The sequence below is a fragment of the Ranitomeya variabilis genome, chromosome 4 (genome assembly GCF_051348905.1).
Source record: "Ranitomeya variabilis isolate aRanVar5 chromosome 4, aRanVar5.hap1, whole genome shotgun sequence".
Taxonomy (NCBI): domain Eukaryota; kingdom Metazoa; phylum Chordata; class Amphibia; order Anura; family Dendrobatidae; genus Ranitomeya; species Ranitomeya variabilis.
This window is the reverse complement of record NC_135235.1, coordinates 103,663,327-103,690,845: the sequence shown is the minus strand read 5'-3', so window position 1 is coordinate 103,690,845 and position 27,519 is coordinate 103,663,327. Positions and strand designations below refer to the sequence as shown.

Here is a 27,519-nt window from a genome sequence, read left to right as displayed (position 1 = left end):
ATTATTTTTTTATCTAGAGGTGGAAGAGCACACCCTTATATCAGTTATACTGCATTCTTGCATACATGCCTACAAGTATTGCACTGTTAGGTCGGCCTATTACTTCATCTTAATTCAAAACCTTGACAAAAACAACAAAAACTAGAATACGCTGCATGGAGATGAGAGGAAGTTCTAAATAGACTGAAGGTTATAATAGTAAAAGTAATATTCTCTTCTGACTTCCCATTTAACCCAGACATTCTGAAAAACCACATAACAATTGCAATACTTCCCCATTAACTGATCTATAATGTAATGGTTTATTGTATTTCTATATGAGGTTGTTAATGTATCATGATTCCATGAAACATATCAGTACATACAGCAAGGATTTCGTAATAGAAAATGAATCTATGTGAAATTTTTCTTAAAAAGTATCCAATATTTTTATTAAAAGGGGCTGTCTTATATTCTTAAATGGGTAGAAATGACTATTGTTTTTAAAATAAAACAATTTTGTAATTTACCTCATCTTTAAAATCCTCCCCATTCTTAAGAAAAGAGATGTTTATAATTTTATGACACTTTGCACCACTCTATACCAGGCCGGTACAATGTCCCTTTGCTTCTCCATGTGCTGCAGAGACAAGGTGTAGAGTTTGTCAAGGGCCACAGTCTCAAATATACTAACTCAGACATACTTGGCCATGGCAGATCCAAGGGGAACCACGACTTTCACCCTTTAACACCCTGTACAGAGATCTGGTCTTACGACAAAGTCCACTGAATTTCCTCTATGGAAGGACAAACCAGAGGCAAGAGAGGTTGTCACGTGGGGGTCAATACAGAGAAAACATGTCAGGGATCAAATCAAGAGGCAAGCTGGTGGTCAAGATTCACACCGAGGTGAGACAGGAGGATATACAAAATAGCACGAAGGAGCCAAGTATCAGAGAGACCAGGTCTAGCAACATGCAGCTAAAGACTGTCTGCTGGGGTTCATATAGAAAAGAGCCCTGTTCATGGCCCCCAGCAGAGAGCTAATTACATACCAGCTCACTGCAGCAAAACACAGGTGGACAGGAAAGGGACAACTAAGAAATTGTTGAGATCTTCCAGGCTTTAGTGATACAAAAAATAATATTTTTCACTCTGCTAGCAGCATGGACGAGTGCTCATTCTGGACCAGTACTGCAAGCATGCTGCTGGTCTAAACTTTTAATCTTTAGGAGAGTGGTGTTCGTGGCAAAAATGCTCTTGGAGAAAGAAGCTGAGACACATCTTTTAAAAAGTTTGTTCAAGACATGGATGTTTTCTTTCAAAATCAGTGCTACACCTGACAAGTTGTGTATGGTATTAAAACTCATTCATGGAACTGAGCTACCTCGAGAACCGTATTCAGCTCTGAGAGATGTCTGAGAGACACATTGTATCCAAAGAAATCATAAAAGCCACATAAACAATAGAAAATAGGAAAAAAATGAAACGTGGTTGGAGACCTCCTCCAGACTAAGACCCTATTGATCATGGCAACTTTAGGGTTGAGCTTCCAGGGTTGGAATTATTTCTTGCCTTGACAAGTGCCTGTGGGTGTCGACTATGTGAAGTGTTTAGCACCCACGGAGATGCGACCAATGACCGATATATCTGAAACTGGAAATTAAAGGGTTATTCTGACTCCACTTAGTCCTGTATTGGGATGCAAGCAGTACTGGCAGGGGCATAACCATTGTGATCACAGATGTTGCGACCAAGACCGAGCGGGAGGGATGCCTATTTCAGCTGGCTGTGCATGGTATTTTGTCTCTCCATACAACATGTTTCCACTGTTCTAGAGTCCATTAGCTGTATGTTTTAACACAACTCCACCTAACAATTGGCATTATAATTTGTGATATAAGAGTTGCATGAAGCTTCATGACCATGGAAACTTATGCCATAAAGCTCCTACCTTATGGTTTCATATTGATGTTAGTGCAAAATGAGGTTTGGAACTATGAAATTATTGAGTCTGGAGTGCGTTGGTACTATGCTCCTCAGCACTTGGCCATTTCTCCAAAGTGTCCCAGAGGCCATTTTTCGACAACATAACACCATGCCACAAGTTAATTGTGCTACTATGAGCAGACTGCATACCCGATACATGCTACTATCACCTGCAGTGTATCCAAACTTGTGTCCCATCAAACGTATCTGGGATGACATCAGCAATTGCACGGGGAGCTGCCAGCAGCGGATCTTGATGATCTGCTCAAGTGCATTCAGCGTGGCAGAACTTTCCTCAAACAACCATTAAAGGGAATCTGTCACCCCTGGGTAGTATATGACCTATTAATATGGGCATACAGGTGATAGAAATGATAAAACTAGTCCTACCTGTATGCCTAATATTAATGGTCTTGTTGTTGAGAAATCTTATATTCTTTCCTTATGCTAATGATTTCTTCCAGGTTTCGGGGAGTACAGTGCCTAGAAGAAATCCTTTACAGGCACCTTATGTAAAATTACTTTTACATTGTGTTGCTGTGGCTGTGATTACAGCACTCGCCAGTCTCTAGACACATCCTGGGGACACGTAACGGCCCTCGTATATGATTCCCATCACTGCCTCACAAGGGGTTTATACACACACATACTCAAACCTTATAAACACAGTCATGACCGAAAGTGTTGGCTCCCTTGAAATTGTATCAGAAAATGAAATATTTTTCCCAGAAAATTATTGCAATTACACATGTCAATCTTGTTAAAAGATTGCTATTAGAGGGAAAAACAAGATACATTTTGTAGTTATGATACCTTTTAATGGTTAACAAAAATAAAGCAGCGGTACAGGAAAAAGTCTGCATCTTTCAAGAAAACCATGATTTTTATGCAGGACAATATTACATCATATATATTGAAGTCTCAACCGCTTGATTGCCAGTAAAGGTGAAAGAATAAAGACACAGCCCCTTCCTTACCTGACCTCAACCCTATAGAGAACTTGTGGGTCTGTTTGAAATGGAAGATTTATAGTAAAGGAAACAGTGTCTGGGAGGCTGAGGTTTGTGCTGCCAAAAAAGTTGATCTGTGACTGTTACTGAAAAGAAGGGCGTCTGTATTGGTCACTGAGAGGTTTTTTGGGTGTCAGAAATGTACTTTTCTACATTTTGAGTTGCTGGGTTATTATTCTCACTTTATGAGATGAAGATAAACAATTTGGCATGGTGTGGATTGCCAGCACTAGGGACAAAGCAAATATTTTGCACCCCTAGGTTGAGAACCATTAGCACTAATCCAGTATTGAACCCCCAAGCAATGTATTATAATTTGAGGAAAATATTGATGCACTGTACACATACTGGCTGGTGACCGGTTCATGCTGTGTTATTTGAATACCCTTTTTATTATAAAAATGTATTATTAAAAAAAATAAAATAAAGGAAACACTAAAATACCACATCTTAGATATCACTGAATGACATATTCTAGTTGAAAATCTTTATTCATTACATTATGGTCTTGATGAGGTGGCAGATGTTCTCCTGAGGGATCTCCTCCCAGACCTGTATTAAAGCATCTGTCAACTCCCGGACAGTCTGTGGTGCAACGTGGCATTGGTGGATGGAACAAGACATGTTGTTCCAGATGTGCTCAATTGGATTCAGGACTGAGGAACAGGCAGGCCAGTCCATGCAGGAACTGCTGTCACACTTCAGCCACATGAGGTCTGGCATTGTCATGCATCAGAAGGGACCCAGGGCCCAGTGCACCTGCATATGGTCTCACAATGGGTCTGAGGAACTCATCCCGGTACCTAGTGGCAGTCGGGGTACCTTTGGCGAGCACATGGAGGGCTGTGCAGCCCTCCAAAGAAATGCCTCCCCATACCATTACTAACCCACTGCCAAATAGGTCATACTGGAGGATGTTGCAGGCAGCAGAACATTCTCCACGGCATCTCCAGATTCTGTCATATCTGTCACATGTGCTCAGTGTGAACCTGCTCTCATCCGTGTAGATTAGAGGGCACCAATGTTGAATCTGCCAATCTTGTTGTTCTTTGGCAGACGCTAATCACCCTGCACGGTGTTGGGCTGTAAGCACAACACCACTTGTGGAAGTAGGGCCCTCATTCCACCCTGATGAAGTCTGTTTCTGACAGTTTGAGATGACACATGGATGTTAGTGGAGGTCATTTTGCAGGGCTCCGGCACAGCTCCTCCTGTTCCTCCTTGCGCAAAGGAGGAGGTAGTGGTCCTGCTGCTGGGTTGTTCCCCTCTTACCGCCCACTCCACGTCTCCTGGTGTACCTGCCTGTCTCCTGGTATCTGCTCCATACTCTGGACACTGTGCTGACAGACACAGCTACCCTTGTTGCCACAGCTCACACTGATTTGTCATCCTGGATGAGCTGCACTACCAGAGCAACTTCTGTGGGTTGTAGACTCTGCCTCATGCTACTGTACAGTACCTCTAGGAGTGAGAGCAATGACAAAATAAAAACGTGAACAAAACAGCAGCCAAAAAGGATGAGGACAGAGAAATGGTCTGTGGTCACCCCCTGCAGAACCACTCCTTTATAGGGGTTGTCTTGCTAAGTGCCCATCATTTCTACCTGTTGTCTGTTCCATTTGCACAACAACAGAAGAAATTGATTCATAATCTGTGTTACTTCATAACTGAACAGGGTGGTTTCACAGAAGTGTCATTGACTTGGAGTCACATTGTGTTGTTTAAGTGTTCCCTTTATTTTTTGGAGCAGTGTACAAACGCATCTCTCAGTTAATGAATGTTGAATCGTGCATTGCACTGCACATGGTTCAATACTGTGTTCATTCATTTTTTGCTCACTTTCTATCTTGTTTGCTTCTTATGAAGAGTGAAGCAGTCAAGATGAGTTTGTCAAATGTAGCAACCGACATTACAAAGCTCACTTCAATATGCACCAGCATAATGTCTCATATTCCTCAAGTTATAACACTTACCAAAACTACACCGTACAGAGCTGGAACAGCAGTCACTACAATTACGTAAAGATGGGTCATCGATATCTAATTCTGAATATCCTCTTAGGATACACTACGGTATATGGACAACACTGCCTCATTTGCAGCTGGGAGATCTGTATGCTTCACCTACATTCAGATCCATCTTCTTCTCCATTGCTCCTTCTTTGAGAATAGTTATGAGACTGAAAAAGACCAAGTATTTATAATCAGTTGGACACATTTAATTTCTAATTGCTTTTACAAATTGAGCTTATTACCCACTATCGGTTCTATCACATCGTTATATACCATTGTGTAAATATTTGTTTCTGGCCTTTTGCCGTTGTCTGGCGCTGTGCATTTTTGCTTTGTAACCTGATACAGTATTTAATCCGGTCTACTCTGTCTGTTCTCCTGATATTTCGCGTACTTAACTATGGCACCTGGGGCATGTTGAATAAAATGTTGGTAGCCTGGAAAATATATGGGGGAAGGGTTGCTGCGTCATCGCAGATTGTTAAGTCACCATTACTTCCGAATCCTAATACATTAGGAACGCCGGCTTCTTTTTGTAAGCAATTATCCCCCTCCCCTGTTAGCTGTATACTGAATACAGTAGGTCCTTTCCTCAACTGAATGTTTCAATGTCATCAGGGTCATATGTCCTAGTGATGTCCTACTTATACAGAAGATATAGAGCATTGGTGGCTTTACAAGGGCTGAATCTAGTGGCTAATGAACCTTGGTTACATGCACAGGAAGTGATGGCGAGTAGGCGGTGGGCATCACAGTAGTAGTACGTGATGAACGTGCCATAATTACATATTTAGTAGATGATGTGGACCTCCCCTTAAGAAATTGAAACCTCCTCACTCTTTCCTACTCTGCAAGAGCCTGTTCCTCCCTCCCTGTGTAATGTAGACTGGTGTCTTGCACACCCTCCCCCTACACATAATTGTGTGCACACCCTGAAAACACCATCACACTAGTGCCTGGCACACTCTCGGGAAAGAGAGGAACAATACTGAGGTCTCCGTCTTGACAAATAATCTACTTTTGTAAAACGACAAAAATTTGGATTTCTAAGACTATGATTTCCAGGAGGGGACAGGGCTCACACCCCCAGCCATACACAGGCAGCCCCCTATAGATGATCATCAAGCTGCTCTCCCCTCAATGCAGCAAGGCCATGTTACAGCCAATCCCAGGGCAGGAAGTGGGTTGGATCTAGCATGTCACTGTAGGAGAGGAAAGAAAAAAAAAAGGCATCTACATCTCTGAGCTTGTAGGGCAGTGAGAAGGAGAGCTCAGCTGCTATCTGTCAGTTCCTATACAGCACCCTGACACTACACATTGGGGACAATTCGCAGCACAAGAGGGGCCCAAGACTCTGCCAAAGCCAGCCTGCAGGATGATAGCTGCCCAGCTCCTGGCCTATTACTTCACAGAGCTCAAAGATGATCAGGTCAAAAAGGTGAGTCCTAACCCTCCATATCCCATGTGACAGCAGCATTAGGGCATTGCTCGCCATGCGTACCTGCCATTATTGCACTAGTATGTATACAATGTGTTCTTCGCTTTGGTTCAAAAGGATACAGCAGGTACAGTAATATGAGGAGAACATTGTATCCATGATGAAGGCTGCAGTGTCCTTGAGAGCAGGATGTAGAAGACATTGTGTGCCTGTTACTCTCTGCTTAGGCCTTTCTGTAGATCCTGTGCACCCTGGGAATGGACTGAGGCATCCGACCGGGAAAATGGCCTGTAGAAATGTTACCTGTAACAACACCTGGTGTAACCGTGCAGCGGTGGGCGAGATGCCCGATACAGTACCTGCAACTATATTAGAAATGCATGACCCTAGTCATGATCTGTATATCTAAAAAAGAAAGGTATATAAAAAATTATAAAAAAAGATAAAAAGTAGTGATACAGTGTATATATATATATATATATATATATATATATATATATATATATATATATATAATATTCTATACTGCTTTCAGAGTATCTATTCTATATATGACATATATATATATATATATATATATATATATATATATATATGTATATACTCACACACACACACAACCTAAGCTATAGATGAGTAATTTGATTCATAGAACCATGAATCATGTCAGTATTCCATGTGCGCCGGACTGGAGCCCTGTGAGCTGCATCTTACCTGCCGAAATCACAGGCGCCTCTTCTGATTAGTAAGCCCAGCGCTATGGCATTGTTGCAATGTGATGCACATATGACGCCGTGCTTGGCCTACTAATCAGAAGAGACTCCGGTGATGCCAGCGGCTCATAAGTCTCCCATCCGTCGGCCACAGAATAGTGATGTGACCCCTGGACTGTGAAGCTGCGAATCAATTTACTCATCTCTAATCTTTAGACTATTTAAAAAATAGATATTACTCTGAAAGTTGTATAGAAGATATATAGATATGAGATCATCTATCTATCTATCTATCTATCTATCTATCTATCTATCTATCTATCTATCTATCTATCTATCTATCATATGGTTGTCATAGACTCACAAAGCCACTCCATATACCATAGCGCAGTACAATGCTTGTCACCACGTACATGGTATTAACCATTCATATGATGCCTATATGAGCTGTCTGAAGGCAACAAGTCAGTTTAATGGCAGCTGGCGATTTCTTTAGTTAACTGTGTCCCTGCTAATCCTCCTGAGTATACACAGAAGGGAAGGCTGCATTTATCCACGAGGACACACCTTAGTGTAGGAGTCTTCATTACATGGCAGGTCACCTCTCCTCATTCAGCATCGCTCTCTACCATTCAACCAATCCATACCGCTGTTATCCAGTCACCGGCACCTAGTAAATGGCATGGTTCAGGCATGTGACCTCTGCTGCCGTCTACATGTCCTAGAAATATCCTGAGGGGAGGTCAGACCACTTGGATCATTTAATAGAAGGCAGCCATTACTGACATTCTTTTGTGGTTGTTGGCTTCTGTTCATATTTGACATATTTACTATTTCTAGTGAAGTCCACGTATGATGGTGTATTAGGTAGAGTTTTGGTTATTGGTTGGTGTAAAATATGTTAAAACAATGTCACATTACTTTGTAATCAATGTCCTTTCCTGTTCCTGAAATGATTCTGGATGGATATTGCAGATAGACGTTATACTACCAGGCCGGTTATACGGAGATGTAGAAGTCCAGTTGTATGAAACCTTTAATGGATTTGTCTGCTTTAGGATTGACGTTCATTACAGGGATCGGCGTGGAATGTAAAGTGACTGAGTGCATCTTATCCGTTCTCCTTGTGACCTTGTATATGTCAACCTATCTACTCATTGAAGGACTGTGTTCTCTGAAAAAGAAACACCGGAATAAGAAAACGATGATGTGACATAAAAATAACTATTAGAAAGAAGTTAATGACACAAGCTGACCATTTACTACTAAAATAAGAGCATGGAAATGTATCTAATAATAAGGCATCATTAATAATCCATAGAGGTTACAAATCATACCTCCACCACGTATAGCATGATATTTCCATTTGCTCCAGGGTCATCTATAGTTCTCCTGAGGAACCAGGGAGAAGTGCCTTGTTATGTGGTGCTTTTTTATTTCTGTATGATTAAAGGGGTTGTCCATGACTAACATATTAATGACCTATCCATCAACTCACCCGAGACCCCCACTGATCATCTGCTCCGTCAACTTCTGGATGTAAACAGTGTATGGACCTGTAGCAGAGTGGCTCCATATGATGTTTGATGACCACTTTTGGACACTGTTGACCACCGTCTCCTGCTCTCTAGGCTCCAGTCATTAGGCATTAAGGACACTGCTCTCACCTGGTTCTCTTTCTATCTTTCTGACCGCTCCTTCAGTGTATTGTTTGCTGGCTCCACTTCATCTCCTCTTCCTCTGTACTGTCGGGGTACCTCAGGGCTCAGTCCTTGGCCTCCTTCTCTTCTCTTTCTACACGGCCCCAATTGGACAGACCATCAGCAGATTTGGCTTTCAGTACCATTATTATGCTGATGACACACAACTATACACGTCATCCCTTGACCTTACCCCTGCAGTACTACAGAATGCAAGTGACTGTCTCTCCACAGTCTCCAACATCATGTCCACCCTCTATCTGAAACGCAACCTCTCCAAAACTGAACTTCTTCTGCTCCCGCCATCTACTAACCTCCCTAAATCTGACATTTCCCTCTCCGTGGGTGGCACCACAATAACACCCCGGCAGCAGGTGACAGCAGGTGACTCCGATCTCTCCTTCACATCCCATATACAATCTCTTGCTCGCTCTTGCCGCTTACACCTAAAGAACATCTCTAGAATCCACCCTTTTCTCACCATGGAAACAACAAAAACCCTCACTGTCGCCTTGATCCACTCCCGCCTGGACTACTGTAACGCTCTATTAATTGGCCTCTCCTTTACTCGACTTTCCCCTCTCCAGTTTATCCTTAATACAGCAGCCAGGGTTGTCCATCTAGCTAACCGGTATTCAGACGTGTCCGCTCTTTGCCAGTCGTTACACTGGCTGCCCATTCATTATAGAATCCAATTCAAAGTACTTGTTCTCACCCACAAAGCTCTCCACACTGCTGCACCCCCATACATCTCCTCTCTCATTTATGTCTATTGGCCTAACCGACTGCTGTGCTCTGCAAACGACTTTCGACTAACCTCTGCACTAATCCGTACCTCCCACTTCCGACTCCAAGACTTCTCCCGTGCTGCGCCAATCCTCTGGAATGCTCTACCCCAAGATATTAGGACCATCCACAATTTGCATAGTTTTAGGCGCTCACTCAAAACACATTTGTTCAGGGCGGTCTATCACGTTCACTAATAAAAGTCATTTTATGTTTCTGTGTGCAGCCCATTCACTATCTCCATCTATCCCCCACCCCCTGAAGATGGCTGGACCATCATTGTAAATACACACCTGTACTTTGTAGTTCCCCACCTCACTGTAGATTGTAAGCTCTCACGAGCAGGGTCATCTTATTTTGCTTTAATTATTGTATTGTTACCGTTGTTAGTTATGACTGTTGTGTTTGAAACTGTTAAACTGTAAAGCGCTGCGGAATATGTTGGCGCTATATAAACATTATTATTATTAGTTCAGACTATCTCTTCTTCATCTGATTAGATGCTGATCTTCAAATGCCCTGGGTGGTCACTAAACAGTTTACGGACCGTGATGTTGTGGCTCTGTACATTATTCACATCCAGCTGCTAGCAGAGCAGATGAGAGCTAATTGGCAGATAGGTCATTAATATCTTAGTTCTGGCAAAACCTTTACCTAAGAGTGGCCATACATATTAGATAAATGTCAACCAAATTCATTGACTAAGGTAGGACCAGCCGAGCATGTAATGTGTATGGGGCCTCCCAGTTATGTTTCATCATGCCCAGTCATTATGTTCTTGGCGAAGATAAACCTCCACCAGAAGAGTCTAGCAGCTGTTTACTGCCATCTCTCTATTAAGAACATATATGCCCTTGACAGAGTCGGCCATTCATGTGTATGGTCAACTGTCAGCTGGAAGAGCCTTTGGCCAACAGTCGTCTGAAGTGTAAAGCCAACTTTAGGGTTCATGCACGTGGCCATATCAGACACTGGTGGACACAGATGGGGGTCCATGCACGTGGCCATATCAGACACTGGTGGACACAGATGGAAGAGGACGCCAGTGCTAGAACAGTATATGGCACTCTTTCAGGATCGGCTTGCTGATGTGAAGGTGGTAGAGCGTCCCCTTGGGCACCGGGTGACACAGCCGCACGCATTGCACCAATGATATGTCTGCCCCCTGGTAGATATGTGCTGTAAGGATCTGTGATATTATGCTGCTGGGGGCACTTACTTTACATCCCTTTCATTTATTGCACCACTACATGGAGTGTGCACGGGTCTGTAATAAGAGCTATGCAGAATTGTTACCAATTTGACAGAAAGACTGACTTCATTTTGTGACAAAATGGGAACGCTTTTCCATTATTAATGCTTATCTATTTGATCAAGTTAGTTTTGTGCATTTATGTTACCATAACATTTGTGTAAAAAAGATCTCACAAGTCTGAGGCAAATTAGAACTTTCTGCTTTCATTATAATAGAAAGATGGCTGCTCACTCAAAATACTCCATATATCAAGGCCAACTTAAACATTTCCTGTCACAAATGGACATTTTGTTTTGTTTTCCAACAGTGTACAAAAGATGGCCAAAAGCTTCATTTATCAGAAGAGTGAAACAGGCCTTATTGTCCATAGCAACCAATCTAAGTGCAGCTTTCATTTTTCCAGAGCAGTTGATTAAATGAAAGCTGAGCTCTCATTGGTTGTCAAGGGTAACAAAGCAACTTTTAGTCCTGGCCAGTTTTGATAAATGAGTTACTAGTGTAATTGGTCCATTTTCACTATTTTATTAAAGTGGTTGTCCAAGAGATAGGTGACAACTTGCTGATCGGTGGGTATCCCATCTCTGGGACCCTCAGCGATCGGTGGATCAGGGAATTTTTATCCCTGACAGGCAACTTTTGTCCCCATTAAAAAATACCATGGCAGGACGAATGCTTGACTGCAGCTCCATTCATTGGCTATTGGACTGCTGGAAAAAGCTGAGCACAGTGCACGGCAGCCCGGTAATGAGGGAATGGAGGACTAGTCAATCATGTGCACTGTCCCTGCATTCTAACAGGGATGAAAGTTCCCAGTTCTGACAATTAGTGCACGTGACAACGGTTGGGCCCCCAGAGATCAACATGTTATCTTGTTTTTACTACTTGTTTTCACTGGACAACCCCTTTATCTAATATCAAGAACTACATTTTTAGATAGATCAGCAAAATATATTGTTTTAGTGCTAATCATAGATTGGATCCTGCCAGTCTTCTAATCTTTTTCACTCCTGCCGCTGCTGCTGTTATTGATCATGATTGTAGCTGTGTATGTATTCTCTCGTCCTACAACTGATCAAATGTTTTTTTTTAGCCTAACATTCATCTTTAAGAGTGGGATTGTTATATATATAGGTCACATAATACCGCAGCTCACTAGACGGCTTCCTGAATTGTGGTGTAACCATGACAACACACAGAAGGTGTGACAGGAAGAAGCATTGTACCCGTGCGCTCATGGGAGCCGCCGTATAATTCTGGATCAGATGACAGATCGGTGACACCGCTGTGACGTTGTAGCATAATGCCGGTTTATTAAATAAGATGATTTCTTGGAAGGATGAAAGCAGATTCCACAATGCGCCATAAAATGACTTGTGGGGTCTTTTCTTTTGTAGTGATGGCGGAATGTTTTGAATACTCCATTTCTGAGAATAATATAATGAAGTTTGTTGTGTTGTCTGATTGCAATCATTCTTCAGGTTAGGCAGATGGGAACAGGCTGCGAAACTACAAACCCACTGCTTCAAAGAATCGTCCGCCATGTCTGCAAGTGTTTGCAGCAGCCTGGCCTCATGCATCTCACAGCATACAACGTCACTGTCCTGGTGACAGATTCCTATTGAGCCTATTGTTCCTCGGGCCTGAGAAGCCTCGTCCTAATTGCTAGGGAAGGAGAATTCATTGCAATCATTCATTGTACTCAATTCAGCACACTCAGACGTTGAAATTTAAAGGGATTATTTAAAGGGAACTTGTCACCAGGAAATGACCTATAGTTCAGATTTGCGCTACATGTATTTTTCCATTAACCATGTGTATATGTGTTTGTAGAGTGTGTGTGTTAATATACTCATCTACTCCAGGATCCAGCGCCGTTCTGCTCCTCTTCTCAGTGACATCACTGCTCTTCAGACGATCCAGGTCATTCTATGCCCGATGTGTGAGTCACAATGTAAGTCTATGCAGGGGCGGACATATCATTGGCTGCACAGGGGCCCAAGAGGTAAAGGGGCCCATTTTCAGCACCAAAGCAGGTGGAATTGATGAGCTATTGGGCTGCAAAAGGCCAATACATTGTTTTTCCAACTGGAGCGACATCTGTCTGTGTCCACCAGTGAGTCTATATACCCTCGTTTTGATGCTCCACAGTCTTAGGCTATGTTCACACGTTGCGTTTTTGTCAGTGGTTTTTTAATGCTAAAACACAGGTATCAGTTTTTGCTGCGTTTTTTTTGTGCCAAAACATGATGAAGTAGAATCAGATTTTTTTTTATGCTCTAAATTTTATCAGCATGCACAAGACACATATGTACCATGACAAAAATGTAGGAAAAAAGCTATCCAAAAACGCAGCAAGAAAACGCAAAAAAACTAAGCAAAACCTGATTTTTTAAGCAAGTTTCTTACTGCCAAGAGAGCAGGTTTTGCTTGCGGAAAAAACATGCATAAACAATGCAACGTGTGAACATAGTCTTACAATGCAAAAACCACTTCTGAGTCAAGCAGAGAGCAACATGACAGAGAGAGTCTGCGGAGCCGATGTCACTGAGAAGAGGAGCAGAATGGCGCTGGATACTGGAGAAGATGGCGGTAAGTGGCGGTATTAACACACACACACTACACTACATATACAGGTTTTAGGTCAAGTTCACACATTCAGTATTTGGTCGGTATTTTACCTCAGTATTTGGCTGCCGTCACGCTAGCAGTATTTGGTCAGTATTTTACATCAGTATTTGTAAGCCAAAACCAGGAGTGGGTGATAAATGCAGAAGTGGTGCATATGTTTCTATTATACTTTTCCTCTATTTGTTCCACTCCTGGTTTTGGCTACAAATACTGATGTAAAATACTGACCAAATACTGCTAGTGTGACTGCAGCCTTTGTAAGACAGAACCTGGAGTGGGTGATAAATACAGAAGTGGTGACGTGTTTCTATTATACTTTTCCACTCCTGGTTGTGGCTAATAAATACTGAGGTAAAAAAAACACACCAAATACTGAACATATGAGCATGGCCTTAGAGTGGAAAAAAAAACCAAAACAAAAGATAGTGTCATTGCTCCTAATGTACATGTGGATCTCCTGAACCAGTAGTATGTGTCTAATAAGCTCCAGTGGCCAATGTGAAAATTGCAAGATTTCTAGTTTTTTATTTGCAATAAAAATTATGTTATGAAACAAAAATCAAACATTGCAAAATTTAAAAAATACATTTTCCACAAAAAACTGATTTAAACAATGGGTCAGTTTTGTGTTTTCCAACTCCACATCAATAATGATTTCTCCTGTTTCTGATACTCATTACATATCCTGTACTTAGTGTATGTAATAACCTATATAAACTTTCATCGTATGTATTATTATTATTTATTTATATAGCACCATTAATTCCATGGTGCTGTACATGTGAAAAGGGCTTACATACAGAGTTATAGATATAATTAGCAGTAAACACATTTAGGCCGGTTTCACACGTCAGTGATTCCGGTACGTGAGGTGACAGTTTCCTCACGTACCGGAGACACTGACACACGTAGACCCATAAAAATCAATGCATCTGTTCAGATGTCATTGATTTTTTGCGGACCGTGTCTCCGTGTGCCAAACACGGAGACATGTCAGTGTTCGTGGGAGCGCACGTTTTACACGGACCCAATAGAGTCAATGGGTCCGCGTAAAACACGGACCTCACACGGACATTCTCCGTCTGGGGTCCGTGTGGCGTGCCGGAGACAGCGCTACAGTAAGCGCTGTCCCCCCCACATGGTGCTGAAGCCGGTATTCATATCTTCCCTGTAGCAGCGTTTGCTATAGAGAAAATATGAAGAATAGTGTTAAAAATAAAGATCCATGTGTCCGCCGCCCCCCCACCCCCTGTGCGCCCCCCCGCTGGTCAGAAAATACTTACCCGCTCCCTCGCTGCTTCCTGGTCTGGCCGCGCCTCCTACTGTATGCGGTCACGTGGGGCCGATCATTTACAATCATGAATAGTCGGCTCCGCCCCTATGGGGGGTGGAGCCACATATTCATGACTGTAAATGATCGGCCCCACGTGACCGCATGCAGGAGAAGCCGCGGCCAGACCAGGAAGGAGCGACAGCCGACGGGGGACCCGGGTAAGTATTTTCTGACCAGCGGGGGGGCGCACAGGGGGTGGGGGGGCGGCGGACACCTAAATCTTTATTTTTAACACTATTCTTCATATTTTCTCTGCAGCAAACGCTACTGCAGAGAGGATATGAATCGCAGCTTCAGCAGCTTCAGCACCATGCAGAGTGGGTACCACACGCTCCGTGTGGTACCCACTCGCCATACGGGCGGCACACGTGTGCCGCACGTATGGCCTCCGTGAGTTCCCAGGCACACGGACACGGATAACTCCGGTACCGATTTATTCCGGTACCGGAATTATCTGGACGTGTGGGACAGCCCTTACAATGACAGGCCGGTACAGAGGGGAGAAGACCCTGTCCTTGCGGACTTACATTCTTCGGGATAATGGGGAAGAGACAGGAGGTCGGGGTGCTGCAGCTCTGGTGGTGGTGAGGCGGCAGGTTGGGTGGTGGTGAGGCGGCAGCTCGGGTGGTTGGTGAGGCGGCAGCTCTGGTGGTTTGTGAGACGGCAGCTCGGGTGGTTGGTGAGACGGCAGCTCGGCTGGTTGGTGAGGCGGCAGAATGGTTATTGTAGGCTTTCCTAAAGAGATGGGTTTTTATTTTCCGTCTGAAGGATCCGAGAGTGGTGGATAATCGGACGTGTTGAGGTGTGGAATTCCAGAGGATGGAGGATATTCGGGAGAAATCTTGGAGGCGGATGTGTGAGGAGCGAATAACTGTGGAGGAGAGTAGGAGGTCTTGGGAGGATCGGAGGTTACGTGAGGGAAGATATTGGGAGATTAGTTCAGAGATATAGGGAGGGGACAGGTTGTGGATGGCTTTGTAGATCAGTGTTTGTAGTTTGAACTGGATTCGTTGGGGAATTGGGAGCCAGTAGAGGGATTTGCAGAGGGGGGGAGTAGCGAGGTATGTATGAACCTTGTTTAGTCTTTGTATATGTGTATAACGAGGATCTGATTCCTAATAACCTGTTTGCATCCTGTATAGGTTTGCCCTCTGACAATGAATAATACGTCAGTCACTTGTAGGACACACCTATGCATACAGTGCAGTCCACCTGTTCATACACTCCCATACTGCTGTTACAGCACCGATCAATGACTTAATTGGAGCATCTGGATTACTGGAAATACAAAAGATAACATTATCTGCACAACATTCCTGCATTTATGGCTTCCTTTCCATGGGAAAAGAATTGGCAGAAAAAATATAGGTTTATTATGAGAATGAGGCATCTTTTGGCCATTAGATTACATTATTCTGAAGGTTTACCACCTAGTTGTACAAAATTAAGGGAATTTGTAACCAGGTTTTTGCCATCTAATCTGAGAGGAGCATAATATAGGGACAGAGACCATGATTCCAGAGATGCTTCACTTACTGGTCTGCTTGCTGTAGTTTTGATCTCAAATCATTGTTTTATGAGTAGGAGATTATCACTAAACAACTTGTAAACCTGCATCCTTGTAGTTCTTCATATTCATGAGCTCTGTTTAACCCCACTCCCGCCACTCATTGGCAAATTTCTGCCTATACACAGTGTGCACAGAAGTCTGTCAATCAATGGTGTGGGCAGGATTATACAAGGCTCAGCATTAAACTGGTAGATCTGCAGCAGATAAAATATTGATTTTCTCAAAACTGCAGCAAGCAACCAAGTAAGTGGTACATCACTGGAATCAGGGTCTCTGCGTCATGATGCTCTCAGCTTGGATAGCATAAACCTGATGACAGATTCCATTTAAAGACCCACTGATGTAACAGGGTCCCCAGTGTGTCATGAATAGTACAACAATTTCAACATTGAAATTGCAACAACAAGAAGGAAAAAGTTGAGGAATTCTGGAAATCAAAGGATCCATAGACATGTTAATCATATGCAAATGATGGAAAAATTGAAACATTTTCTAAACATCTTGATTTATGCAGTATCGAATATGAGCACCACATAGAGAAATCCCGGCATTTACACGCCTTGTCAGGCTATGAATAAGGTAATTAATGATTGTCTGAGGAACACACTTGGGAGGCAAATTATAATAAGATTTGCTCCTGGCAGCTCCCTTTGTAATTGCTGACCAATGATGTTCCAGATGTGCTCAATGGGAGAAAAGTCTGGAGATGCTGCAGGCCATGGTAGCATGTTTAAGTCACGCAGTCTGCTCACAGTAGCACGAGCAATAAGTGGCCTGATGTCGTCTTCTTGAAAAATGGCTCCTGGACACTTTAGAGAAATGGCCGTAGTGTGCTACCATGTCCTGCCGCATCTCTAGACTTGTCTCCCATTGTGCACATCCGGGACATCATTGGTCGGCTATTACACAGTAATCTGGCAGCAGTGGATCTTGATGATTTACCCTAGTGAAATCAGTGGGAGAGAAAATTTATCTGACAACCATTTATAACCTCAACGAGAGCAGCCAAGGAGTGTACGTGCGGGGATTTCTGTAAGTGGAGTTCATACTGAACACTGAATAAATCAAATTTGTTTTACATTTTTGTTTTAATCTTTTCATCATTTGCCTATCGTTACCATATCTGTCATCCTGTGATTTCCATATTTTCACAATTTTTCCTTGTTGTTGCAGTTTCAATGTTGAGGAGTGTGTATACAGAATTTTGCAGATACTGACAATGAAAGCACAGACCTTACGGGGTGAATAGCAAAGAATGGAGACTTTCACTGTGTCTGTGCAATGTACCTTCACACTGTCTCCATGCCTGTGCCAGCTGATGTGGGGGATGAATAGTCAGCTCCGCATGGGACTTGGACTGGCCGAGGTGGCAGCAGGTAGCCTGTTAAGCACAAGCTTCTTCCTGCACCTCCTAGTTCTTCTACGTGCTCCTTTTCAATTTCTACTTCACATGTCAGTGTATGCACAATACAAACTGCATAAAAATCAGACTGTTTTTTTTTGGCAGATGTTCGGCCTCAATGTACAAGTCTGCAGTAATTCTATGTAATTGCAGACTTGTGAATCCTTCCACCGCATGAGGTTTCTCCGGGAGCGGGTGGTCCTGTGATCTCAAGTATTTGATTCATATACTTCCTGCCACATTCCCACTAGACTGTATCCGGCCTCTAGTCTGCATGTGACCGCATGTATGCAAATCGCATACTTCTTACAGTCATGCACCAAAAGCTTCCTGCTCCAGTACCGGAGAATTGTCAGGACACATCTAGTCAGAATGTGGCTGAAAGTATGCAAATCCCATAATTGTGGTCACATGACCGCCTTCTTCCGGCGCCGGCATCGGGGAATCCTCACAGCACACAGTGAACGCAATGTGGGGATTCACAAGTCTGCAGTCACATAGAGTTACTGCAAATTTGTAGCTTTAGACTGGACAACCCCTTTAAGAATGGATGACAACTCAGATGACCACATTTAGAAATAGACTGCTGATACCACTCACACATAAAGGGGACACTTCTTCTCTGCAGTCCCATTGAAGTCTGCTGTAGCACTCTGTACTCATACACACCTTGAGTAAGGGATTTTTCATTATTTTTCTATTAAATTTTTCATATTTTTATGCATTTCACAAGCAAATACGAGTATGCAGACACCAGTTTTACAACATTCTTTTCTTTAGCAAAAATGTCTATGCAGAGGCTTTAACTTCACAAGAGTTTCATATTACAAACTTTCCCAAGAGAGGTTCCGAATTTCTTCAGGCGGTTTATCTATGTGGAAATGTCTAAATTGGTGCCATCTAGGCAATATACGACTACAGAAATAATATAATGTCTGGTGGAGGTTTTTTTTGTTTACAGCACTGAGGAATATTCAAGTAGCATAAATTCAATTTTATAGCCTGATTAAATTTACCAGTGATAATATTATTACATTATAAAAAGACAAGCTGTAACAATGAGTTGTAATAAAATTGAGAGCGCAGCTGTGGCTATATACGTCCATTATCAGGCCTGTGTATGTACAGATGTATGAACATGTGTGTAACCCGCTGCCCAGCTAGCCACGCTCCCCATTATCTGCTATGATGGACAAATTAACATGAATAGATGCATCTGTAAATTTATTGTTAAAAAGCCAGCTAATCTGTTTCACTTTTCTTTATTATGGTCCGGCAAATTCTGTAATTCTATGGAAAGTGATTGAAAATGTCCCATACATCACATATTCCACAAGGGAGCAGGAGGGCGCAATTATTGCAAACTTATTATCAGTCAATTAGCAATTTTGACTATGCATTACTATACTGAATTCAGGCAGCTCGTTAGTAACCAGCTCCTCTGGGGAACTGTTGAAGAATTAAAAAAAAATAAAAATCTAGTAATGTGGCCAACAAATAAGAGGAAAGAAAATATCATAAGCAATCTCATTTTTTTGTTAAATGGAATCTGTCAGCAGGTTTATGCTGTATTATTTGAGAGCAGCATAATACAGGGCAAAAAAACCCCTGATTTTAGGGATGTGTCACTTACTGGACTGCTTGGTGTAGTTTTCATAGAATCCCCATTTTTTCTAATGTAGATATAGCAGTGCTCAGAATGATGAGCTGCGTATAACCCCGCCCACACCACTGATTTGCCGTTTCATTGTAAGCAAGCTGCCAATCAGTGAAGGGGGTGGGTTTACACGGATTAGCCCGACTTGTCTGCATGTGAGATGTAGTCCTGTAGTGTTTAATCTCCTGGTGATAAAATACTGATTGTTTTGATAGTACAACACACATTCCAATAAGTGACACATGCTTGTAATCAGGCTCTTGTGCCCTATATTAAGCTGCTCTCAGATTAAATAGCAAAACCCTGCTGATAGATTCCCTTTAAGAACACAGTGCAGTGATACAGCATATGGGGGAGTGTAGAGATTTCTGCTGCATTCTGCCTTGGTGCCTAAGTAGGCTCAAATGTCCCTATGCTCCATTATAATAAGACACTAGTATTGCAAACAGCACATGGTAGGCATTGAGGCCCAAAAGCTTCCAGTCATACTTGTAAGTTCCAGTCATACACTGAATAACTTTAACATTTGGTAAAGTTTCCCTTTTTCACAGTGCTAAGACAGGTAGAACTATATCACAAACCTCACAATCTCACAATTGAAGATAAAATCTAATATTTTTGACTCCGCAACAGTGTAGACAGTGGTTGTCTGAAGTTTGTTTGACAGACAGCTATCTTTCCTGACTCCCCTATATACATGAATGGAGGCCAAGCATGTCTGATCTGAATGGGCATAATGAAGACCTCATTTCTTGGGTGAGAGTTAGGAGGCCTAATAGATGATGGGCTAGTTTGGCTGATTATAATCTAAGGTGTATGTAGGCCTAATCGGGCCTGCACAACATACGGCTTGTGGCTGCAGGTGGACCGCCAAGGGGTATGTTGCAGTCCACAGAACCTTGAAAAAGCCGTTCCCACTCTTCCTATATTCTGGTTTTTCTGGTTCTGGCTCTACATTCATGTACAGATGGTGGTTGTGGTACCGCGCTTATGTGTTGAATGTAGTTGTGATGTTTTACACATGTAGCAATCCATAAAATGATTTATAGCTATGTTAAAGCTTAAAAATCCTCAAAATTTAGAGATCTGAGATTATGAAGAGGATTTGGTGAGTCTCTGCTCCAAATACTCAGTTTAAGTTAGCTTGTATTTACACAATTTTTTTCTGTGTAAACTCTCCAAATCTTCCTCAAATTCTCAAAACGTGACCCGTTGAAGCACACTCCAGTACGAAACGGCACTCGTTTGCTGTGCTGCAACTGCCGTCCTCCACCTCTCAGCGCTCCCTCTGCCAAAGAGATGGTTTTATGGAGGATTTGAAACAAAGAAAGGCTTTTTATGGACATTGGTGAATGCTGCTAACTGTCACTGGATACACCATACTGCCTTTTCCCTAAGTGGGACTGGTTAGCTGAGCACCTCCATATACTTTGGGCTTTGAATTCAGGAGTTTACACAGGAGTTTCCCATTGTAATTACATGATAGTGATGAGTCAGTTACCCTATTTGTGTTGCAAATACTCAAAACTTTCTTGTGGTGATGTATTAATGTATTGATGGTGGTTCTGGTGATGTATTTATGTAAGAAACCCTTTAAAATTGTTTGTGATCCTTGGGATTGGTTCAGTATGGCAATGTGGCCCTTGGACCAAAAAATGTTGTGCACCCGTGGCCAATGAGTGGATTGTGTCTCTGTTCAAAGATTTATTTATTGGGTTCCATTGAAAGTAAACAGAAAGAAAAGACGGTAGCGATAAATTAAGGATCTTTTATTTAGTTGTTATTGCACCATTTTGGGGCTGTCCACCTTTCGGGACATTTTCTTAAAATCATGCAATTGGGGCTATAAATAATTTTGCAATTGAATTTCATTAAAACTTGTGCCATTTTTTGCCTTCTATAGCTTGTGTATTGCACTAGATATTGTTGGCTGTAAAGTGAGTTACCTGAGAATCTATCAATCAGCCCACTATCATAGTCTGTCAGGAAATTGGTACCTTTTTTTTGTCTTTTCCAAGCTCCTCTCAGCTGGTTTCTAACCACAAACTAGATACAAGTTGAATGTGCAGGGAAAGAGCCCACAAAAGCCAAATGGTGCAATATTTTTAATGGAACCTAATTACAAAAAATATTGTTTAGCCCCAAATTCATGCATTTTTAGTTAAAAAAATAATAATTGTCCCCAAAGGTGGAAAACCACTCTGACATTCTCCTTCCCTTCTCTTCTCTCCCTGATTTATTTTATCCTGTAAAAGGAACTTATGATCATGACATGATTTAAAGTATTGAAGTATATTTTCATTTCCCATTTCATTATCTATATTTAAGATAATTTTGACATTCTCTAGTTTTCAAACTACCCACTGATGTAGATTTAACAAGGACAGTAATTGATAGATATAGCTAAGCTTCCCCCCTCTCTGCACAGGAACCTCTGCACAAATCACAGAGCATGCCTGGCACACTCTCCCTTAGAAATGCATCCAGAAATCAAACCTCCAATGCTATAGTGTTACCACACAGCATATCTCTGAAATCCATACATGAATAGACAAAAGGACAACATGTCAGTATTCTGCCCGGATGGGGCTAGAAATGTTCATGGCATTTATGAATACAGCACAGTTTCTCCACAGGACACGGCTGAACATTTCTTAGCCTGTGTCAGTATATTACATGCTGGTTCTCAGTTATCAGACATGTTCAATCTTGCATGTTAGTCCCTGGAAAATTCCTATGTTATCTTTGAAATATCTTATAATAAATCACAATAATTGTGTCTTAGTAATGGCACAAAAGTGAGAATCAGAGGCCAACAAGTCTCAATGTTCTCTAAAGATTAAAAAAAATTCTAATTTCACTTTATATATAAAAATGTTATGATCAAGAGCACCATCACTTCCATTTTATTCTAACCTTACTAGACAAGTCATTAAAAACTAAAAAAAACAAAAACAAAACACTGGATCTAAAGGGAACATAGTATTATCCAAAATGCTTGGGTTGAGGGGGTGATATATAGCAAAAACACAAAAGAGAGAATTTCTATGTCTTGCTCGCCCCCTCGGGCCCTGCACAGTCAGTTATATGACATTTGTCTTGCTCCTCTTACTATTACACTATAGCCGTGGTTATATTACCAATAAGAGGGATTTTAACATTTAAATAAAAAAGGGCAGCAGGAATCAGAGCCCCGCCATTGCCATATTTACTTTGAAATACTGCGTTTACGAGAAAAAATAGTTTGAAAAGTTGTCCGGGGGCAGTAGGGAGAGACCTAACTTGACGTTCCTGGTTTGCAGTTCCCTGCCCCACTCGAGTTTATTGACAGGTATCTCCTTATGAACACATAGGGGAGAGACCCGTCAATCAAATGGAGCGGTGCGTAGAGAAGCCAGTTTCAGAATAATCATAGCTTGCTGCAGTTGCGATTCATGCAGCCTGTGGGCCAGGCAGCCTGAATCTAATGACAGGTTCTCTATAAAATATAGGCAAAAATAAATTCCACTCACGAACAAATAAAATGTTGTTGTGAGGCAGAGTTTAAAAAAAATATATAAAAAATGATGAGGCCTCTGATTCCAGAACCTTAATCATAAATGAAGACTTTAAGGCCATGTTCACACAGTGCGTTTTTTACTGCAGAACCGCAGCGGTTTTGCCGCTGCGGTTCCGCAGCTGTTTTCCATGCAGGGTACAGTACATTGTACCCTATGGAAAACAGGAACCGCTGTGCACATGATCCTGAATTAAAAAAAAAAAGCCGCGCTGAATAGCTGCGGGAAAAAAGAAGGAGCATGTCACTTCTTTGTCCGAAACAGCAGCGGTTCTGCACCCATAGACCTCCATTGTGAGGTCAAACCCGCAGTAAAACCCGCAGATCAAAAATATATCTGCGGGTTTTATTGCGGTTTGTGGTGCAGAACCGCTGCAGCCGGAAGTGCGGGGAAGCCGGCGGAAGTGCGTGGGCGGAAGTGCTTGGGCGGAGAGACATGGAGGCGTACCGTCGCATGGGGATCGTGATTGATTTGGTAGGTGTGTGTATGTGTGTGTGTGTGTGTGTGTGTGTGTGTGTGTGTGTGTGTCCCCATGCGACGCTAGTGCCACCATTGTGCTAAGTCGCCGTATGGGACTACTACTCCCATCCGGTATTAGGATGGGAGAGTTGTCCCTGTGTCCGGCGACTTAGCACAGTTGTAAAGTTACACAAAACACCTACACACAATACACATACATGACACACAGTACAGTACATACAACACATAACATAGAGTATATACTCACCAACAGCACACTTGTAGGCGAAGCCCTCGATCCTCCAGGGAAAAAAATCACAAAATAAAAAATCAAATTCATACTCCCTGTCCGCAGAATCCATAAAACGAGTGTCCCACGCCGATCGGCTGCTCTCCGGCGATACACTGCCAGGAGCGAAGCTCCTAGCAGTGTATCGCGTACTGTCCCGGAGTTCAATGACTCCGGCGTCTCGGTTAACAGCAGTACAGCTGCGTTGAACTTTCCCACGCAGCACTGCCGTTAAGCGAGAGTGCCGGGGTCAATGACCGCCGGTAAACTCGCTCGCGCATGCGCAGTGACACACCGACAGGAACTATGGCTCCTGTCAGTGTGTTGCTGCAGCCGTGGAGAGCAGACATATCTCTGGATGTGTCTGTTCTCCATGGAAAATCTTCGTGGGATACGTGGCACTTAAATACGTGGCAATTAAATACGTGACACGTGGCACTTATACGTGATACGTGTCACTTAAATACGTGGCACTGAAATACGTGATACGTGGCACTTTGATACGTGGCACGTGTCACTTAAATACGTGGCACGTGGCACTGAAATACGTGATACGTGGCACTTTGATACGTGGCACGTGTCACTTAAATACGTGGCACTGAAATACGTGGCACTGAAATACGTGGCACTGAAATACGTGATACGTGGCACTTTGATACGTGGCACGTGTCACTTAAATACGTGGCACTGAAATACGTGGCACTGAAATATGTGGCACTGAAATACGTGGCACTGAAATACGTGATGCGTGGCACTTTGATACGTGGCACGTGGCACTTTGATACGTGGCACGTGGCACTTAAATACGTGGCACTGAAATACGTGGCACGTGGCACTGAAATACGTGGCACGTGAAATACGTGGCACGTGTCACTTAAATACGTGGCACTTAAATATGTGGCACTTAAATACGTGGCACTTAAATACGTGGCACTTAGGCTATGTTCACATTTGCGTTGTGCGCCGCATGCGTCCTTTTTTTGATTGATTTTGGACGCAGCAAAAATGCAACTTGCTGCGTCCTCTGCGCCCGGATGCGTGCGCTGCAGTGACGCATGCGGCGCAAAACGCAAGTGCGACGCATGTCCATGCGCCCCCATGTTAAATATAGGGGCGCATGACGCATGCAGCGCCCGACGCTGCGGCGCAGACCGCAAATGTGAACGTAGACTTAAATAGCTGGATAGAGCTGGATCCGCGGGCTGTGATCTGGCCTACGCTCAGCACTCTGCGGAGCGCTGTCATTCAAAACACGTCCACTCATTTTGGTGTTTAGTCCCAAAATGGAGGATGGAAGAAGAAAAGGGTTGGACAAGGAAATGACATCATTTCTTTTTTTTTTTCCCCCACTGCAGTTAAAGCTTTATTTGTGTCAAACACAGACAATCTGCAGAGAAAACTGCATAAAAAACCGCACTAAAAACCGCATCAAAAACCGCACCAAAAACGCACCAAAAACGCACCTGCGTTTTCTGCCAAGAGCTGCGGTTTTTGTCCTGAAAAAAAAGGATTGAAATCAGGATCGTGTGAACATACCCTAAGGGTCCCACACATAGTAGAGAAAAGTTGACTGAACCTACCGATTTTGGCACCAATAGGATACAATAATACATGTGTTTAGTGGCCTCAGGAGAGACAACTGTCTGCCGATTGCTCAGTAATCTATGATATATCGGTCCCTTAAGGGTAACTTCAGACGTCATAGACAATTTTTGCTGTGGTTACACCTTGAAAAATTAAATTTCTGTAATTTTTGTGACATGTAGGTTTGGATTGTGTGCAGATTTCACCATTATCCAGCCATAATCTACTATATAATTGTCTAAGGGTCACTTCCGTCTTTCTGTCTGTCCTTCTGTCTGTCTGTCTTTCTTTCTGTCTGTCACGGATATTCATTGGTCGCGGCCTCTGTCTGTCATGGAAATCCAAGTCGCTGATTGGTCGTGGCAAAACGCCCACGACTATTGCTACGACCAATCAGCGAAGGGCACAGTCCGGCGGCAACATGGCCGCTCCTTCCTACCCGCAGTCAGTGCCCGCTCCATACTCCCCTCCAGTCAGCGCTCACACAGGGTTAATGCCAGCGTTAACGGACCGCGGTATAACGCACTCCATTACCGCAGCTATTAACCCTGTGTGACCAACTTTTAACTATTGATGCAGCATCAATAGTAAAAAGATCTGTTAGGTTATTCTCACCCTCTGACGTGGCTCAGTGTCCTCGGCAGTGCAAGCGGCAGGTTCCGGGGCCAAGGATGCTATGCGACAGTGACCTGCCATGACGTCACCGTCATGTGACCGCGACGTCATCACAGGTCCTGCGTGCCTGCGCGAGAAGGACCTGCCATGACGTCACAGTCATGTGACCGCGACGTCATCACAGGTCCTGCACTCATACCAACCCTGGGACCGGAAGCTGCCGCGTGCACCGTACACAGGCGCCAGGACTTCAGAAGGTGAGTATATGTTTATTTTTTATTTTACGTCACTGGGCAATATACTACGTTACTAGGCAATATACAGGTCCTTCTCAAAAAATTAGCATATAGTGTTAAATTTCATTATTTACCATAATGTAATGATTACAATTAAACTTTCATATATTATAGATTCATTATCCACCAACTGAAATTTGTCAGGTCTTTTATTGTTTTAATACTGATGATTTTGGCATACAACTCCTGATAACCCCAAAAACCTGTCTCAATAAATTAGCATATTTCACCCGGCCAATCAAATAAAAGTGTTTTTTAATAACAAACAAAAAAAAACAACAAATAATAATGTTCAGTTATGCACTCAATACTTGGTCGGGAATCCTTTGGCTGAAATGACTGCTTCAATGCGGCGTGGCATGGAGGCAATCAGCCTGTGACACTGCTGAGATGTTATGGAGGCCCAGGATGCTTCAATAGCGGCCTTAAGCTCATCCAGAGTGTTGGGTCTTGCGTCTCTCAACTTTCTCTTCACAATATCCCACAGATTCTCTATGGGGTTCAGGTCAGGAGAGTTGGCAGGCCAATTGAGCACAGTAATACCATGGTCAGTAAACCATTTACCAGTGGTTTTGGCACTGTGAGCAGGTGCCAGGTCGTGCTGAAAAATGAAATCTTCATCTCCATAAAGCATTTCAGCCGATGGAAGCATGAAGTGCTCCAAAATCTCCTGATAGCTAGCTGCATTGACCCTGCCCTTGATGAAACACAGTGGACCAACACCAGCAGCTGACATGGCACCCCACACCATCACTGACTGTGGGTACTTGACACTGGACTTCAGGCATTTTGGCATTTCCTTCTCCCCAGTCTTCCTCCAGACTCTGGCACCTTGATTTCCGAATGACATGCAAAATTTGCTTTCATCAGAAAAAAAGTACTTGGGACCACTTAGCAACAGTCCAGTGCTGCTTCTCTGTAGCCCAGGTCAGGCGCTTCTGCCGCTGTTTATGGTTCAAAAGTGGCTTTACCTGGGGAATGCGGCACCTGTAGCCCATTTCCTGCACACGCCTGTGCACGGTGGCTCTGGATGTTTCCACACCAGACTCAGTCCACTGCTTCCTCAGGTTCCCTGTTGTGAAATTGGATTTTGGGCTCCCCCGGTGGCCACTGGTGGAATTGAACTTGTGTGCATCATCCCCTCTGTTCACCTGTTCCCATCAGGATGTGGGAGTCGCTATTTAACCTTGCTCCTCTGTCACTTCCATGCCGGTCAACATTGTAATCAGAAGCCTTTCTGTGCATGT

The 27,519-nt window shown here is 43.0% G+C and overlaps 1 protein-coding gene across 2 annotated transcripts in view; it reads left to right on the top strand.

Moving 5' to 3' along the window:
* Positions 1 to 5,936: 5,936 nt before the first annotated feature.
* The window catches only part of LOC143769935 (hexokinase-1), a 113,309-nt gene continuing 91,726 nt past the window's right edge, over positions 5,937 to 27,519 (top strand). The window contains exon 1 of one of the 2 annotated variants that reach the window (XM_077259007.1): positions 5,937 to 6,428. In XM_077259007.1, coding sequence (XP_077115122.1) covers positions 6,366 to 6,428 — 63 coding nt within the window. In that variant the 5' untranslated portion in view covers positions 5,937 to 6,365. Of the gene's footprint in view, positions 6,429 to 6,735; positions 6,847 to 27,519 lie in introns of those variants that run through there. The other variant, XM_077259008.1, reaches the window with a different exon arrangement.